The 18,735-nt window shown below is 38.6% G+C and overlaps 1 protein-coding gene across 1 annotated transcript in view; it reads right to left on the bottom strand.

Annotated features, from left to right (window-relative positions):
* cyth1b (cytohesin 1b) overlaps positions 1–18,287 on the bottom strand; it is a 174,937-nt gene extending 156,650 nt beyond the window's left edge. The window contains exon 1 of the mRNA XM_073026540.1: positions 18,098–18,287. Coding sequence (XP_072882641.1) covers positions 18,098–18,173 — 76 coding nt within the window. The 5' untranslated portion in view covers positions 18,174–18,287. The remainder of the gene's footprint in view (positions 1–18,097) is intronic.
* Positions 18,288–18,735: the final 448 nt, after the last annotated feature.

Genomic DNA, 18,735 nt, shown 5'->3' with positions numbered 1-18,735 from the left:
AAGCTTGTTCTGTGTATGACAGCAGCTGCATTTCCAAAATAACAACACAAAAATTTAGGACTATGAGAAGACAGCTTGTCCCTCAAGCCTGTGCTACCATTTTGTATGGTCATGGCTGATCAGACCAGACCCCAAATAATCTCCTGCATCATTTCTCCTCAGCCCTCGATTCCCTAAACTTTCAAAAATTATCTACTTTTCAAATATGTCAATGACCTGGCCTCTACAACTCTCTACAGTAGGCAGAGTACGTCCATGTACTTATGTACTTATCCAATCCAAACTTGTCTTGAACATTCAACTGCCACTTCCCCTTAAATATTTCACCTTTCATCCTTAATCTATGGTCTCACTGAACTTCAGTGGAAAATGCTTGCTTGCATTTGACCTATCGACACCCCTCATAATTTTGTTTACCTTTATGAAATCTCCCTTCATTCTCCTATACTCCAAGGAATAAAGGTTCAAAGGTCCAATTTAATGTCAGAGAAATGTATACAATATAAATCCTGAAATGTTTTTTCTTCAAACATCCACAAAAACAGAGGAGTGCCCCAGAGAATGAATGACAGTTAAACATAAGAACCCCAAAGTCCACCCCCCTCCCGACCTAACCTATTCATCTTTTCCCTTTAACTCAGATCCTCAAGTCCTGGCAACACACTTATAAACTTTCTCTGCACTCATTCAATCTTTTGATATTGTTCCTGTAAGGAAATTATCCATTTCCTATGTTATTCTTAGAAAAGTCACTTGCTGCCTTTATGCTTCTCTTACACAATGCTCATACATGTCAGTCCCTTTCTGTGGGTTTTCTTACATCAGCTCTTCTTTTGCAAACAACTCTTCATGTCTCAATCTACTTATTGTTTGTGCCTCACACACTCTTTATCCTCATGAATCCTTTTATCCTCTTCTTTTTGTCAAAATATCGTCTCTGGTACTCATTGGCCTGGAAGACTTGGATCTCCAAATTCATGATGTTGTATGCTGATGCCTGTTGTATTGCTGGATTTGCACAAGGGAGCCATTGCCAAAATGGGAGGTAGTAGCTGGCTGTAACTGGATGCTGGAGTGTAAACTGCGAGCCAGTGGCTGGGTACACATGTGTCCTTTGCAATCTGTTTGAGATTAGTACCATAACAGGAGGAAATAGAAAATAAACAGCATGTTCAGTGAGTTCAGATCTTTTTTTTAATTAACAAAATGCAACTGAGTAATTTTAGTTTCAGACGACCTTTTTTGTTTTTATTAAATTTAGTGTTTGGCTCATTTTCATCAAACCGTCACTTCTTAAATCTCACATTGCTAACAATGCTTTGTAAATGAGAAGATATGGAGCTTTTGTTGGCTGAAGGCTGCTGTTAATATTAGGAATGTGCAAATTGTACCTTGACAAAGACTATGGACACATCGCCTCCAGACCAACCTTTATGAAATTATAATGATGAAAAATAAAGTTTCATACTAAGCGACTGGCATTTTAAAAAATGCATCCCTTTCATGGAAAAGTCCTGTCATCCTCAATAGATCCTGTTTGACCTACACCACTTGTGAGTTAATCTGTATTTCCAGCATTTACAGAATCTCCTATGTCTACGTTATACTGTCATTCTTGCCCTGCCTGGTTTGTTTACATCCTAGCTTTGTGGCACCATGGTCTACTCTCAGATGTGCTCTGAAATAATCTAGAAACCTGCTAGTAAAGAAACCTTCTCAGAGGCATTAAAAACTGGTGTATTTTTCACATTCACTGAAGTATCAAGGCTGAAGATATGTGCACATTAGTCTGCATTCAGAGAGCCTTGAAAGACATGAAACAACATTAGCAATGCTTGTATACACTCTGTGGCCACTTTATTAGATACCTCCTGTACCTAAAAAAGTGGCCATTGAGTGTAAGTCCGTGGTCTGCTGCTGTAACCCATCCACTTCAAGGTTTGATGCTTTGTGCGTTCAGAGCTGCTCTTCTGCACACTACTGTCGTAATGTGTTGTTATTTGAGTTACAGTCGCCTTCCTGTCAGCTTGAGTGGTGAGTGTATGGAAGGAGCTGCCAGAAGAAGTGGTTGAGGCAGGTACAATAGTATTGTTTAAGAAACGCTTGGATAGGTTCATGGAGGGATATGGGGCTTAGAGAAATATGGGCTGAATGCAGGAAATTAGGTGGACACTGCAGTGAGCTTGGATTCGCTGGGACAAAGGGCTTGAATCCCTGTTGTATTGCTCTGTGACATTATAAGTGCAGGAAATGGGAGCTTGGTCTTCTCACTATCAACATTAGGCAGGAGGTACAGAAACCTTAGGGCCCACATCAGCAGTTTCAGAAGTTATTACCCTACAACCATAAGGCTCCTAAACCAGCAGGGATAACTTCACTCACCTCAACTCTGAATTGATTCAACAACCTACTTTTAGGACTCTACAACTCGTGTTCTCCGTATTATTCATGTAATGCCCTGGTAAAGGTTTCACTGCTAATGTTGTAGGTTATTTCATGTAATGGTCTTCATGTCATGGCCAAGCAATACTTGGGTTAGAGTTAGATAATGGGTGCTTCAGAATATGAGCCATCCAATCAGGAGAGAAGGCTGGATGAGTGGGTGTTTTGTTTTGTGCCTAATACCAGTGTGAGCTTTTGGTCTTTGTTCAGCTTCCTTCCCCTTCCCTTCCAGTCTTGATGAAGGGTCTCAGCCCAAAATGTCAGTTGTTTGTTCCTCTCCATAGATGCTGCCTGACCTGCAGAATTCCTCTGGAGAAACTCTTGTGTTCATAACTTACCAATTTCAGCATTTAAATGCATATCTACCAGTCTCTGAAAGTTGCTGTCAGTTTACCCTACAATACTAACAAATGGGTTTTGTGTCACTGTAAAATTCAGTCCTGTGACTGGATTATCAGATGCCCCCTTTCACAAATTTCCATGCAAATAAATTTAATTTCTAAGAATTAGAAACAAAATCAAGTAGCCACCTGTTATGACAGGAAATTCATGGCAGGATGTGGAGAACATGGACTCTTTTTATAAAGACGATTTCATTTTTATATATGAACCTACATAGGTAACTGAAACTCACCCAATATGTGCCAAATTGGAACTTTCATGAAGAGTCTCACACAAAGCCTTTGGGGTTTTCAATTTAGTTTTGTGCTTAATATCACATCCCAAGGCAATAACGTGATGCATCAACAGGACCTCACAGTAAGTATTTTCCACTACAGGCTTCTTGGTGCCATAACAATGTACAAAGCCACAGAGATCTGGAATATTCATGTACTTTTCATTGGTTCATCGACTCGGGTAATTTTGATCTCATCCACTTGTCTGTTCTGCAGAAAAAGCCATTATCTTTGGCTACCAGCCCAGTTCTGCAACACTTGCAGTCTCGGTATCTCTCTCTTTCACTGACTACCATGTTAAAAAAATGTAGCCAGAAATTCAAACCTCAAAAGATACTTTGTTAAATAACATCAGTTTAGTCTGTGGCAACATTTTGACTATGTCATTCTTCTAACCAGACAGATTCCTTAGAGCTCTAAAATACTGTTGCAACAGGGAGCAGTCAATCACATGATACATGTTGACTTACCCTTAAAACTGAAATGATGGTTGGCAAACCATGTTACATTTAACAAATGTTACACTTGGCACCTATCCCATGTCCCTTCCCAGCCACTAGCTCAGTATGATGTGTTTCATTGCCACATTGAACATCCTGCATGGATTATCATCTCCAGCACGCTGCCTCCTTCCACATCTGCTACATTCTCCTGGCTTCAGTCGGTCCACTGCTTAAACCTTCACCACCTCCTGAACAGTGTTCAATTTTCCGATGAGGAAACTTTAACTGATCCTGCAATAGGTGACAAACACCCACAGACCAAATTCAATCCCAGTCTCCTAATTATCTCTATTGCAATACTGTACTTTATCATTACCTTCAACCCTCCCTTAATAACCCAACCTATCACCATCTCTAAACCTTCCAGCCCTCATTTTGTCTTTGCAACTCGAAGCAAGAGATTCTCATTTACAGAAATGTCTCAATTTTGGAAATCATTAAACAGATACTAAAAATAAGCTGTGTTGTGTTATTAGTCAACTGCTGAGTTGAACAGGAGGTCCATTGACTAGTATCACTTAAGAGACAATGATGCAAGCTCTGAGTGTCTCTACATTAAAGCAGCAACAAACATAATGCCACATTCAATTCAATTTGGTCAAATTTGAAATTAGATTGAATTGGTATAAAAGCACCATTAATAATTCATCCTGCAAACAACCATCATGCAAAGCCATGCTCTCTTCTCACTTTCTACTACCTCAGGCAGCAGATACAGGAGCCTTATGTCCCACACCACCAGGCTCAGGAACAGTTTTCACTCTTCAGCTGTCAGGTTCCTGAACCAGCATGGATAACTTCACTCACCTCAACACTGAAATGACTCCACAACCTACAGACTCACTTTCAAGGACTCTGCAAGTCATGTTCTCATTAATAACAAATAATACTATGCACATCTTCTTTTGCACACTGGCTGCTTGTCAGGCTTAGTTAAGTATCGTTTTTCATAACTTCTAGCGTGTTTCTTCATTTTCCTGTAAATACCTGCAAGAAAATTAAGGTGTATCGTGACAAATGTACTTTGATAATAAACTTTTTTGAGATCAAAGATAGCCACCAGAAACTCAGATCCTTCCTATAACGCTTTTTGCTGGTGTAGTCAGCATGGATTTCATTATGACTATCCCAGATGCTGACAAGTACAGAAACAGAAGCAACATATAAACTTCACAAAGAATCAAAACCTCATGAACCACAACCTGTACCTTCTCTGAGAATACAAGCGCTCCACCCAAGCCAGCATGTCACAATGAAAGTCTTAAGCGGATGGAGAGGTGGAGATACGTCTCTACCACACGAGGTGTAAGCCACTCCTTCCCTCCGCTAGCCTGCAGATCACCCTTGGGCAAGGTGTAGCACCTGCCCCCCCCCCCACCCCGATCAGGGCCACGTGAAACCACAGGAGCAGGTGGTGGTGGATGAGTGTATGAGCAGCTGGTGCACATCACAAGTCTTGGTTATGTGATCACTGACACTAGGCAGACAGTCTCTGAAGAATACTGATAATGGGTGGCATCACCGCCTTGTAAAGACACTGCCCGGAAGGTCACAATGGCAAACCACTTCTGCAGAAAATGTTGCCAAGAACAATCATGCTCATACAACACAGAACATAATGATGATGATGATTAGTCACCACTTAATCTTTGCCATAAAACTGGAGGCAACAGTTCAGAAGACAAGAGTGTATCTCACCATTAGTAACACTCCTGTGCCTCACTGATCCCAAACAAGTAGTGATATAAAGCACAAAGATATCTTGAGTATTTCTAAATGTTGAAAAGTTGCCAGTTGTACTGTTAACCTTTACTTTGCTGACTTGAACAGACCTATATATTTTATCTGAAATGCCGGTTTTTTTCCTCCCTCACTAAGGAGGAAATCCTAAGGAATGGAGACTCTGATTCTGGGGGCTCTGCTCAGCATGCTTAACATAAAATAACTCCAGGAGTTCAAAGTGGCAGTCCGATGTAGATGCTAACAACGTACGTGCTGCATGAACACATTCAGGTGATTAGTTGGGCTTCCTCGGCACATGCAGCATTACTCCAGCATGCTCTAACTCAAAATATTTACAGATTTCTCTTTCCACAGATGCTGTTTCACTGGCTGAGTTCCTTCGGCATTACTAATTTTGCCGTTCTTAAAACACTACCCAGTGGGGGGGAATCCACCAACTGAATCACGTCACGATGTAATGGGTCATTTAAACAGTAGGGAACATATTCTTTGTACCTGCTGTAAATGTGTTTATCATATTTCAGGCACTGAGGCAGATCAATTTTATCGAAAGTCTGTGGAGCAACATAGGAACTTTATTATATAAATGAGGATGTTCATTAATTCCCCATTCTGATGTTTCGTTTGAACAACAACTGAACAAAGGAGAGTCAGTGGAAGTTGTTTATCTGGATTCTCAAAAGGCCTTTGACAAAGCAGAACGCATGAGACTGCAAGAGCCCAGGGTCTTACAGGAAACATGGACAGTACATTTGCTGATTGGCAGGAAGCAAAGAGTGGGAATAAAGGGAGCCTTTTCCGATTGGCTGCCGGTGACTAGTGGGACTGCTTTTTAAGTTGTATGTCAGTGATTTGGATGAAGGAATTGATGGCTTTGTGGCCACGTTTGCGGATGATACGAAGATAGGCGGAGGGGTAGATAGTGTTGAAGAAACAGAGAGGCTGCAGAAGGTCTTAGATCAGGAGAATGGGCGAAGAAAGGGCAGATGGAATATAGTGTCGGGAAGTGTATAGATATACCTTTTGGTAGAAGAATTAAAAGCTCAAACTATTCTCTAAATGGGCAGTAAATTCAAAAATCTGAGGTGCAAAGGAAGATGGGAGTTCTCATGGAGGATTCCCTAAAGGTTACTTTGCAGATTGAATTGGAGGTGAGGAAGGTGAATGCAATGTTAGCATTCATTTTGAGAGGACTAGAATATAAAAGCAAGGATATAATGCTGGGGTTGTATAAGGCACTGATAAGGCCTCACTTGGAGCATTGTGAGCAGTTTTGGGCCTCCTATTTAAGAATGGGTGTGCTGACATTGGAGAGGGTTCAGAGGAGGTTCACAAGAATGGTTCCAGAAATGAAAAGGTTATAATATGAGCAGCAATTGAAGATTCTGGGCCTATACTCACTGGAATTGAGAAAAATAAGGGGAGCGGGTGGGTTTCATTGAAACAGAGGCACAGTATTAAAATAGAGGGACATCCAATTAGAACAGAGATCAGAAGGAAGTATTTTAGCCAGAAGTTGGTCAATCTATGGAATTCATTGCCACATTGCGGTTGTGGAGGCTAGGCCACAGGGTGCATTTAATGTGGAGATTGATAAGTCAGGGCTTAAAAGGTTATGAGGAGAAGGCAGGAGAACAAAGTTGAGAGGGAAATGGATCAGCCATGATGAAATGGCGGAGCAGAATCAATGCGCTGAATAGCCTAATTCTGCTCCTATGTCTCATGGTCTTAATTCTAGTTAAGTTCTAAATGCTTGCACGTGAACCTGAATCAATACAAGATCAGTGCACCACAGATAGATAATAAGCAAGCATCTGCTGGTCAAGTTACTCAATCTTTAGGTACATTTTACACCTGGAAAATCACAAGCAGAATATTTAAGTTCCCATGGACTGCATGCTCTCTCACACAAAGAGAATCAGGTCATCACTTGTCACAACCCCAATGTGAAGTCCAAGAATTTCAACATTATCCACAAAATTTAATAAAATAAAAGCTTGGACTAGTTAATCCAACAGATTAATGCACAGTAAAAGCTGAAGCTTTGTATTCAAACAGAACTCCCAGCAGTGCACAGTTAGTTAATGGAAAGCTACTTTAAGCTAGAACTAAAGATGCAATATATTTTAATTTTGGTTAATGGAATTTCTACCACACATGAACTGAAATCTATTTCAAAAATTGGATTTAATCTACCAAAATTGCTTATCTTTGAATATACATAAATGTTCATTAACCCACTACAGATGAAATGTTATTCCTCACAGACTATTTATATCGTACTACCACTCGTGAATGTACAGTTGCACAAATACACTCAATGGTCACTTTATTAGGTACATCTGCTCATTAATGTGACTATCTAAACAGCCAACCATGTGGCAGCATCCTAATGCTTTAAAGCATGCAGACATAGTCAAGAGGTTCAGTTGTTATTCAGACCAAACATTAGAATGCGGAAGAAACATGATCTAAATGACAGACTGTGGAATGATTGCTGGTGCCAGACAAGATGGTTTGAATTATCTCAGAAATTGCTGACTCTTGGGATTTTCATGCACAACAATCTCTAGAATTCATAGACAATGTTGAGGCAAAACAAAAAAAAAACATTCAGTGAGCAGCAGTTCTGTAGGCGAAAACAGCTTGTTATTGAAAGAGGTCAGAAGAAAATGACCAGACTGGTTCAAGCTGACAGGAAGGCAACAGTAACTCAAATAACCATGCGTTATTAACAGTAGTGTGCATCTCTAAACATGTAATGTGTTAAACCTTGAAGTGGATGGGGTATAGCAGAAGACCACAATTACCTAATAAAGTGGCCATTTAGCATATTTCTCAGTTGTCTCGTGTAGGTGAGGCATTTAGGAATTTAAACAAAGTTATGAACGTGTCCCTGGATGTCTCACAAATGCATCGTGAGTACAATACTGATATTGCTCCAGTAAATGCACTGGTACAGCACCCAAGATGCAATTTCTATCATCTCATTTCAACCTCACACCTCAATTCCTCACAAGGAGTTGAATTTATAATATTCTACATTAATGAATACAAAAATGTATCTATTATAGTCTTTAACAATTGGGAAGGTTTGATCACAAGTGAATAAATGAACTGTGTTTTTCATTAATGCATCTAACAATGAATATTTGCCTAAATCAAGCAAAGATATAAGTGCAAAATGTCACTTAATTATAAACAGAAGAGATTCTGCATATGCTGGAAATCCAGAGTAACATACAACATGTTGAAGGAACTCATCAGGTCAGGCAATATCTATGGAAAAGAATAAAGAGTCGACTTTTCAGGCCAAGACCCTTCATGGGGGTTCCTGATGAAGGGTCTCAGCCCGAAATTTCAACTCTATTATTTTCATAGATGTTGCTTGGCCTGCTGAGTTCCTCCAGCATTTCGCATGTGCTACACAAGACTAATTATTTTGCCTCAGGAGGGAACAGTGCACACACAAGGGAGAATTAGCCTAATTAACCAGCAATTAAATGGGTTAAGATGGTAAAGCCTACATTTCATTTTGCAGCTTTTTAATAGAAGTGGAGAGCATTTCCCACAGATATGTTTCTTCCAGATCTCTGACAGCAAAGTGTCCATTAATCCTGACAGAGATGCACCTCAACATGAAGCAGAGACAGTGTTTGTAAACCTGGCAGCAGCAAAGGATGATGAGATTGGCAAAGGTGGAGCATTGCATGAGGTATGTGGGACAGGTGGCACAGAGGGGTATACCCATCACCTGAGACACCAGGCAAGGTCATTTGATTTCAAACAATTGGTTTACTGATCGTTACAGATGGTCTCTCTAGCGCTTTCCGCTCCCTTCCCCTTTCCCGAACATGATTCCCCTCTCCACTTTCCCTGTCCCCTTTCCACTTTCAGTCCACAGAGACCCATGTCAGAATCAGGTTTATCATGAAATTTGTTGGGTTTTTTTGTGGAGGTAGTAGTACAGTGAAATACATAAAACTATAACAGTACAGGTATTGCACAAAAGTCTAAGGCACCCTAGATATATATATATATATATATATATATGCTTCAGACTTCGGCACAGCACTGTAGCACAGATCCCTCTTGAATACACAGTCCTGTTTTTCAATCCAAATGAAACCTAATGCTGGAAGCCATACAAATAAAATGAAATTTTCAAGATAGCTTAAAGCAACAAATCATCTGCTGGAGGAACTCAGTGGGTCAAGCAGCAAACCTGCATCAGGATAATATGGATGTTCGATTACACACCATACATCACAGAAACAGGTCAATCAGCCCAGTTTGCTTGTACCCCTGACCATATTTAAATGCACCAACACTATTCCCTTCGACCACTTTCTACGATAACAATTTCTGCAGTTCAAACATTTTTGGGTGAAGTATTTCTCCTGGATTCTATACTGGTACCCTTGCCGATTCTGCATTGATAGCTTCTCTTTATTCTTCCACCCAAATGGAAATGGTCACTATATTTTTTGCATTACCTTTTGGGTTTTTGCATTACCTTTTGAGAATAGAAATTAGACCTTTTCAGCTCTGCAAGGAGTAGAGAAATACAAGCAAGGAGCAAATACAGAGAAGGAAGGGAAAGGCCCAGAAAACCAAATCTGTCACCCATTTTTGTACATTAGAACATGATTCAATAAGGCATTGATTGTTCTGGAGATTTAGCTGCTTAAGTAAATTAGGTACTTCTTTACCATCAGAATTTTATCTCTTTCAATATTTTACCACCTATATCCTTGCTTGATTTATATCTGGGGTTCCCAACCTTTTTTAAGCAATGAACTAATGCCATTAAGCAAGGGGTCCATAGGAACCTCTGAGTTAGGTAAATGTTCAGATACATTAACAAAAAGCACAGTTCATTATTAACTTGTGATCAAACCTTTATAAATTGGAGCAAGTTAAAAGTAAAACATTGATATATTTTTTATATTCAGTGATGCACAGAACCACATTGGAGAAACTCCTGTGAATTTAATCAACATGAAATTCATTGCTCTTGCTTCAAGTGACAAAATGTAGTTTCATACAAATCAACCTGGCTGGCAAGTAAATTCAACGACCACAACCTCCAGCAGATCTGGAGCTCCTCCGTGGAGATCACAGCAAGAATTAACGCTTCTGGTGATCTGAAATATTAACTCATTGCTCTCCACTAATATTGTCTAAAGCATAGACCTAGTGGATATGTCAGAGCTTTTTCCCTCAGGCAGAATTGGCTAACACAAGCAGGCATAATTTTAAGCAGAATAGAGGAAAGCAATAAGGGCAATATCAGAGATAAGTTGTTTTGTTACTCAGAGATTGGGGGGGGGGGAAGTGGGGGAGTGTGGAGCATCCTGCCAGGGGTGGTGGTGGAAGCAGATACATTAGGGGCATTTAAGAAACTCTTAGATAGGCATATGGATGTTAGAAAAAAAATGGAGAGCTATGTAGCAGGGAAGAGTTAGAGCAGGTTAAAAGGCCAGCACAGCATCATGAGCCTAAAACCCTGTACTGTACTGTAATGTTCAGAATCAGATTTAATATCACCAGCACTTTGTGAAATTTGTTATCGGTGTTCGATGTTCACCAAGTATTTCCAAGTTCTCCACAGATTTCTACCAAATTCTATCAGTGATGTGCAAAAATACAACAGAGAATAGTAAAAACTTCATATTTTCACTACAGTTCACCAGTAGCATTTTGATTTTACTGCTATTGAAGAGTAAGTCCAAAACCACCAAGGGATAGGCAGCATGAAGCAGAAAGAATTGAGAAAGGTCCAGAAAAAGCAGTTTCTACAGAGGTTTTCCCATCTGCCAGCAAGACCACCAAGGAGTACTTTAAAGAAATATTGAGCATTACCTAAAAACACCACAGGTATCTTAATTTCAGCATACTTAAAGCAAAAATAAATAGGAAACCAATGAAGAGATTAATAAAACTACAGGTTTAATTAAACCTCTTTGCAATTCCTGCTGCTGCTGGTTAATTTTCTGAGTGCTAATGGAAAGATGTTCAGGATTACAGTATTGCACATCCAAAAATATTACACTCAAAACTTTCAAGTGCATCAACAGGCAAAAAAAAATTACAACAGAGGTTTTCATTTATTTAACACGGCAAAAATCAAAGGCTAATAAAACTGCCCAACTGGACAAGTTAAGCCAAAGGGCCTATTTCTATGATATATGGTTCTATAATGAAAACAAAAATCAGGACCTTCAAAGAGGAAATTGTGTTGACATTTGAAAAAGAATAAATTGCAGGATGTGAGGAAAGAGAAGTGGTGAATGGAATTCAGAGCCAGGATAGAAATGATGGGCTGAATGGCTTTCTTCAATGCCATTATTTCTATAATTTTTAAAGAAACCTAGCAGATCTAAATTAAAAATTTAAAATTAGCTGCTAATGGCAATACAATGACATAAAATACTATGTATTACTGCACTAAAATAGGGGTAAATTTAAAGCTAATGTTGATAGATTCTTGATTAGTAAGGGCAGCAGAGAGAAGGAAGAAGAATGATGTTGAGTGGGAAAATAAATCAACCACAACTGAATGGTGGAGCAGATTCAATGGACCGAATGGCCTAATTCTGCTCTTTGGTCTGAAATTATATAGTCCTTTTGGATAAAAACAATCTTGTAAGCATTTCTCTGCAACTTCCTCATTTTTCAGGCCTTTATTTTAAGTGGTGTGATTCATTAATTTTCCTGCCCACCACCACCACCACCATCCTCCCCAAGGATTCACATCATGCTATCTGGTTCTTAATCCCAAATCCTTTTTTTTATTTGCAAGTAATATGCATAAAATGCTGGAGAAACTCAGCAGGTCAGGCAGCATTTATGGAACGAAAACTTTTTTTTTTAAAAAAAGAGTTCTTTCACACAATGTTATTCTCTTTTTTCTGCTCCCTGTAGTGCCTGCCTGAGGCTCTCCAGTAACTCCTTATTGATGCATCAGTAACTTTCATATCCTTTTCAAATCTTCAAGTCTGAAGCAAGACAAGAACAAATGAAAGGATACACAATTGCCCAAAGGTTAATTCAAGGTTGGTAATTGATTACCTTGTCATCATCACGCCACTTTTCATCAGAGATAGCTGACTACAAATTGGTTGCCACATTTTCTGAATTGAAAACACTGGCTCAATACCAAACTGATTGTGAAGTGCCTTTCAAAAAGTCCAGAGGTTGTGAAAAGCACTTCAGAAATACTCTCATTTTCTTTACAACCAAATTTACAGCAGAGACTGACCAAGAGTTCACCATGCTAGACGACATCAGAGGAAAGGCAGCAGAGGACAAGGTCAAGAGAAACATCTGACCAGAGGAAAACAGAGTGAACTGTCAGGACATTAGCTGCAGTCTACCATTACTGCAGAACTTGTATGTATCCAGGCCAAAGAAGCAGGCAGGGGAAAAAAGAATTGTCGTGGATACTACTCATCTGGCAAACTGCCTTCTCCAAAATCCCACTTCTGGAAAGCACTTTAGGGCTATTAAAACAAAAACTTTACACCATCTTAAAATTTTCTTCCCTCAGGCAATTAATCAGATCAACCATTCTAATTACCCACCCTACCCCTTCTATCTCACACCCCCTTGCAATCACCGCACTGTAAACACTTAAAACCACATTTTATAAAGCTGTTTACATTGTAAATACTTGCTAGTATTTGTGTATTTTATTTCCTATCCATATTTTAACCTCTAACTTTAACACATTTTTTCTTTATAATTATTCAAGTTTGTCATTTTTTTGTTATACATCATGCTAGCACACTAAATGCATACAGCATCACAGTAGCACAACTGCAGTTAGCACAAAACTATTGCAGCTCAGGGTGTCGGAGCTTGGAGTTCAATTCCATCTATGAGAAGTTTGTACGTTCTCCCTATGACCACAAGGGTTTCTTCTGGGTGCTCCAGCTCTCCTCCACCCTCCCCCCTCTCCCCCCCCCCCCCCCCCGCACAGTACAAAGACCTGCCATTTAGTAGGTTAATAGCTCGTTGTAAATTGCTGGTGTGAGCGCCCTCTTCTTTGTGGTGGCGTGTTGGGGAGGAAGCATTAAGAAGAGGGACGCCTCACGTCTTAATAAGCTGGTAAGGAAGGCGGGCTCTGTCGTGGGCAAAGTACTGGAGAGTTTAACATTGGTAGCTGAGCGAAGGGCGCTGAGTAGGCTACGGTCAATTATGGATAACTCTGAACATCCTCTACATAGCACCATCCAGAGACAGAGAAGCAGTTTCAGCGACAGGTTACTATCGATACAATGCTCCTCAGACAGGATGAAGAGGTCAATACTCCCCAATGCCATTAGGCTTTACAATTCTACCGCCAGGACTTAAGAACTTTTTAAAAGCTATTATTAATGCTTTTTGAGATAGTGATTTAGATGCATATCATATTTTTTACTGAGTTAAGTATTGTATGTAATTAGTTTTGCTACAACAAGTGTATGGGACATTGGAAAAAAAGTTGAATTTCCCCATGGGGATGAATAAAGTATCTATCTATCTATCTATCTAATAGGTGGGTTGCTGCGCAGCGAGGCTCATTGGGCCAGAATGGCACACTCTGCGCTGCATCTCTAAATAAAATTTTTTAAATGATTCTCAACCATTGAAGAAGACTTGTTCTTGGCCCTATTTCAGCAACTCACTGAGTGACAAGACTGAACGGCAAGAATCAATCATTTCACCTTCAAGGTATTACCCTCAAGTTTAAATAATTTAACCTGCTTGAAATTAGAGGTTTCTAGCTAAATAGCAATGGCTCTAATATAAACACAAAAGATCCTGCAGAAATAAAAAGTTATACAAAATGCCGACTTTTTATTCTGCCTGGCCTGCTGAGTTCGTCCAGCATTTGTGAATGGCTCCAATATTACCAGATGTCACCCTTTCCCAATAGCACTTTTATAAAAACTTCAGACCTGCCTAATTTCAGTTACGGTAAATAAAATCTTCAAGAGCTGGGAAGGGATGGGAACAGGCATGGGCGAGCTTCACAGACAGCACATCTTATCATGCTCAAAGAATAGCTTTTTTTTGCTGTCAATAATGGTGATTAGAATCAATTTTGAGCAATGCTTACATTCTGAATTCATAACAGCAGAGTAAGATTGACATTATTTACAGATTTGCAAGCAAGAAGAAATTGCTCCAATAAGCACAGAAAATGATGTCAGGAAATTTCAACCCAATAATTCAGGTTTCTACCAAATTAAATGTGGATTCAGAAAGAAATCATAAAACCTTTGGTCGGTCCCTTTAAGAGGTAGCTGTTACAATTTGAAAACTACAATTGATAGACATTTCTATTTTGAAACACTTCCCTTCTTAGTTGTGATATACCATGGCTGTGAAAGTAGCCTACAGGCTCCAATAAGAACTTCTTCACAGTACGTATTTGGGAACAAGATCAGAGTGTTGCATTAGAATTCGTAAAATATGTATTATTACTTTGCATCATAGTTTAGAAGTAAACAGATTAAAGATAAACAATTATTTGCTTGCAGAGTTGGATTCAATTCCTGTTTAAGTCACAGAAAGACATTTAATTTCTTAAATAGTACAACAAATAAACATACAGACAAATTGGGGGAAACAGCTTTTAGGATTAGAAACCCTTAAGTAATTGAAGTAATTCATGCTCCATGCTCAATCAGTTTAACATCATTAGTTCCATTATTCTATATGCAAGCATATACCAGACATATGGATACACATTTTATTTGTAGCCATTATATTTATAGTCAAACTAATAATAGCTTATTTATGGAGCATTTTTCATACAAAGTAGTTCAAAGTGTTTTACAGTGGGATAAAGTGCAAACTTGAAAATAAAAGGCAAAAAGATGTTAGTTAAAAACACAATTAAATAAATAGTGTCAACTGAGTCTGCATCCTTTATAGTTATAAATTTCTTATAAAAGACAACAATCCACAAAATATTGCACATTGTCAGATTGATCCTGGTCCATTAAAGATGTAAGATCATAAGGCATAGGGCAGAATAAGGCTATTTGGCCCATTGTGTCTTCTCTACCATTGTCATGGCTGATCTATTATCCCTCTCAACCCCATTCTTCTCCCTTCTCCCAATCCAGTAATAATTCGATGTCATTATCCTCATATGGGTTCAAGGCTGGAAATGGTTGGTTGGAGATTATAAACCACTCAGGTGCTACTATCCAATCCTTTAAATCAACCATTATTTAATTGCAGGACTGCATTTATCACTTACAGAGATAGAGGCACCCTTCATTAAGAGATTAACTTGTATAGGTTTTCTTAAACAAAAAATAAATGTTATTATTTTACAATTTTGAACAGAGGAATGAAGGGGGGGGGGGTTGAGAGAAAAACACATAAGACTATTTAGCCTGATGTGAGTCATTTATTCCCACTCTTTACACTCTGCACATAACCCTCGAATTACCTTGCTGCCTGCTGCCAAACAGTATCTGATGATACTCTGAAAGCTGAAATTCTACCATCTTTTCATGCAGTGCCTTCCAAATTATTTTTTTTAATTCACATTTCCTCTCTAGATTCAAATTTAAAAATGTTAAGTCAAAACAAATTTTGTTAAATTACAACTTTCTAAATCTTTCCTGGCTCCCAACTTACAAAAGCAACTAAAACTTGGTTCTTCCAAATCCCCAACAATAATACATTGGACTAAAAACTAGTGATGGCCAACAATTCAAGATGGGAAATCTCATTCTGCCCGTGAAATAATCTAGATTTAATTACATAAAATTACAAATCAGCTTTTCTAAATTCATGCCATTTCCAGTTTGCTGTGGTACTGTATATAATCAATCAAATTATCTTTTTTTTTTTGCAAAGGTCACCTCAAGACCAACATTTCGGTATACTTTCGGAGTTTGACCCTCCTGATGGTGGAACCAGGTAGAGAGATTTTCTAAGCTTTGACTTAAGAGTTTTATGGAATAATCGAAATACATAAAATTCTAACTGGTTCAGAAAGACTGTATGTATGTGAAGTAGATATTTATTCTAGTTGAGAGTCTATAATGGGAGTATGGGTCACAGTCTTAGATTACAAGGCAAGAAACTTAGGACAGAGATGAGGAGAAGCTTCTTCACTCAGTAATGAAACTGGAATTTGTTACCACAGGGGCTGTAGTGGCATGTTGATAATATATTTAAGGTTATAAATACATTCCTGAGAAGCAAGAGGTATGTGGAAAATGGGAATACGGCATTGCAACAGGATCAAGCACGAAAGTATTAACTTACAGAGCAAGTTCAAAAAGCTAAATGATCAACTCCCATTTCCCCCACAGTATGTAATATTTGTAAATTAACAAAATTAAATCTGTATTTTCTGGCATGATTTGGCTCTGAAGGATAGGAAACAGGAAAGTTCTGACAGAACAGCTCAAAGATTTTCTTGCTGCATAACACTTTTATTAACCATTATATTTTACCTATTATGAATGCTAATTGCTCACTTAGATTAATCAGTTTGTAACTGTATGCAATTGCAAGTGTTTAGTATGTGTCTGTAAGATAGCTACAATATGGAAGGCACACGTTTGTCACACAATGCCCTGAGGCATATTTTCTACAAAATATTTAAATTACTTATCAAATCCAAGCAAGATGAGCCAGCATTCTCCAAGGGACATTGTCCACATTCCAGCTGCTTTTGAAAGAACCATATGGTGCCCACCATGGGTCATTGCAACAGGAATTAGGCATAAACTACAGTGTTAACAAACTCAACCAAATCTAGTATATTTCGATAGCTTATTTAATGTATCATACAATCGAATACCAGCTATAGAATATTTACAGCAAAATCCAACACTGTCAACCACTATCAGTATCTATAATACATAACCTATTTTTCTTTAAGCATTTAATTTCTAGACTATTGCTTTTAAATAAAAATCACATTTCAATATAGCTGCAAGGTTTTAACAGAGCAGCTTGTACATTTTCTTGCTGGATACACTATTTTTATTATTTATTTTACTTTACCTAGTATGAAAGCTGATTACCTCACTTAATTGCAACTAACCGACTGCAAATGAATAGTGATATTCTCCAATATAGTTATTAATTTGTAGACTGCTACGTGCAACTAGAAAAACAATACTTCTCCAAGCACAAATTTGACCTTTTCACATTAGTTTATGAGGGGACAAAAATATGAAGTTTACAAAGCCATACAGTAATGAAAATAATATGTAGATATAACATCCCCAGCTGGATTCCAGGTGTTTGGGGATTCAGCGGCCCAGTGCTATGTGTGTTGTAAAGTAACAGCCATAGCCAACATTGGAGATAAATTCCACAAAATCAACATCTTTTAAGAATCAACATTTTTGGTAGCCATTTTTATTTTTGATTTTCCCTCTCTAAATGAAATTTCAGACTCGTGAAACTATTCTTTAGCAACAGCTCCTCCAGTTCACTTTCCTGTGCCATAGCCCTGTTAAGCAGATGAACGCCATAGAGTTACGTGGATAAATTGCTCACAATAACAATCACTCTGAAAGATCACGATAAAGCTGATTAAAGGTGATTTTTGTTCAAGAGAGACATTACATTATGTCCATTCTATCTGGGCAACGGCTATTCAACATTGTAACATCTATTCACTTTTTAACAACACTACCAAGAAAGTCTTACACAGCAGAACCTAAAAGGTTTCTCTTCTGTCTGAAAGCTGGTCAAACATACCTGATTTTACATTTACACTTGGACACAGGAAAGCTTGGAAGCTGGACGCACAGAGCTCACTGACGGTCCCCATCATTTGGTTCAACGTTTTTGTAATCCAAGAGCTGTCAAGTACATTTATTTCAGTGACAGTGGCTTTTCCCCCCCACAGAGACTTCACAGCATCATCTAATTTCTCAGGCCGTCAGAGAGTCTTGAAGTTCTCTCCTAAGGAAGGAATTACTATATATAGAGGAAACCATATGACTGTCTTATAATGCACCACTGCAGCAGACCGACAATAATCAGATTTTACTGGCCGAACATCCCAGGAAAATACTTCCAATTTACTAAATATTACAACGTCATTGCCTGACAGATCAGCCTCAGTCTTCAGTCAGCCAATCCGATACAGACAGAGGAAAGAACAAGCTAAGCTACAATTAAGGACAAACCTCAAATGATTCTGAATCAAATATATGGCCAACCCTATTTTACAGCAACCCCTCTACACTGAATTCCATAAAATCTCTTTTTTCTCTATAGATATGAATTGAAGGGAGGATTCTATGCACCTGTTGGGTAGCATGTTCACTGTTGCTTAGCAACTCAATTCTGTTACATGAAATGAACATACTGTATAAAATGTACCATCATGA

The sequence above is a fragment of the Hemitrygon akajei genome, chromosome 22 (genome assembly GCF_048418815.1).
Source record: "Hemitrygon akajei chromosome 22, sHemAka1.3, whole genome shotgun sequence".
NCBI lineage: Eukaryota > Metazoa > Chordata > Chondrichthyes > Myliobatiformes > Dasyatidae > Hemitrygon > Hemitrygon akajei.
Note: the sequence above shows the minus strand (reverse complement) of the source record. Positions and strands in the feature narration are given on the sequence as shown.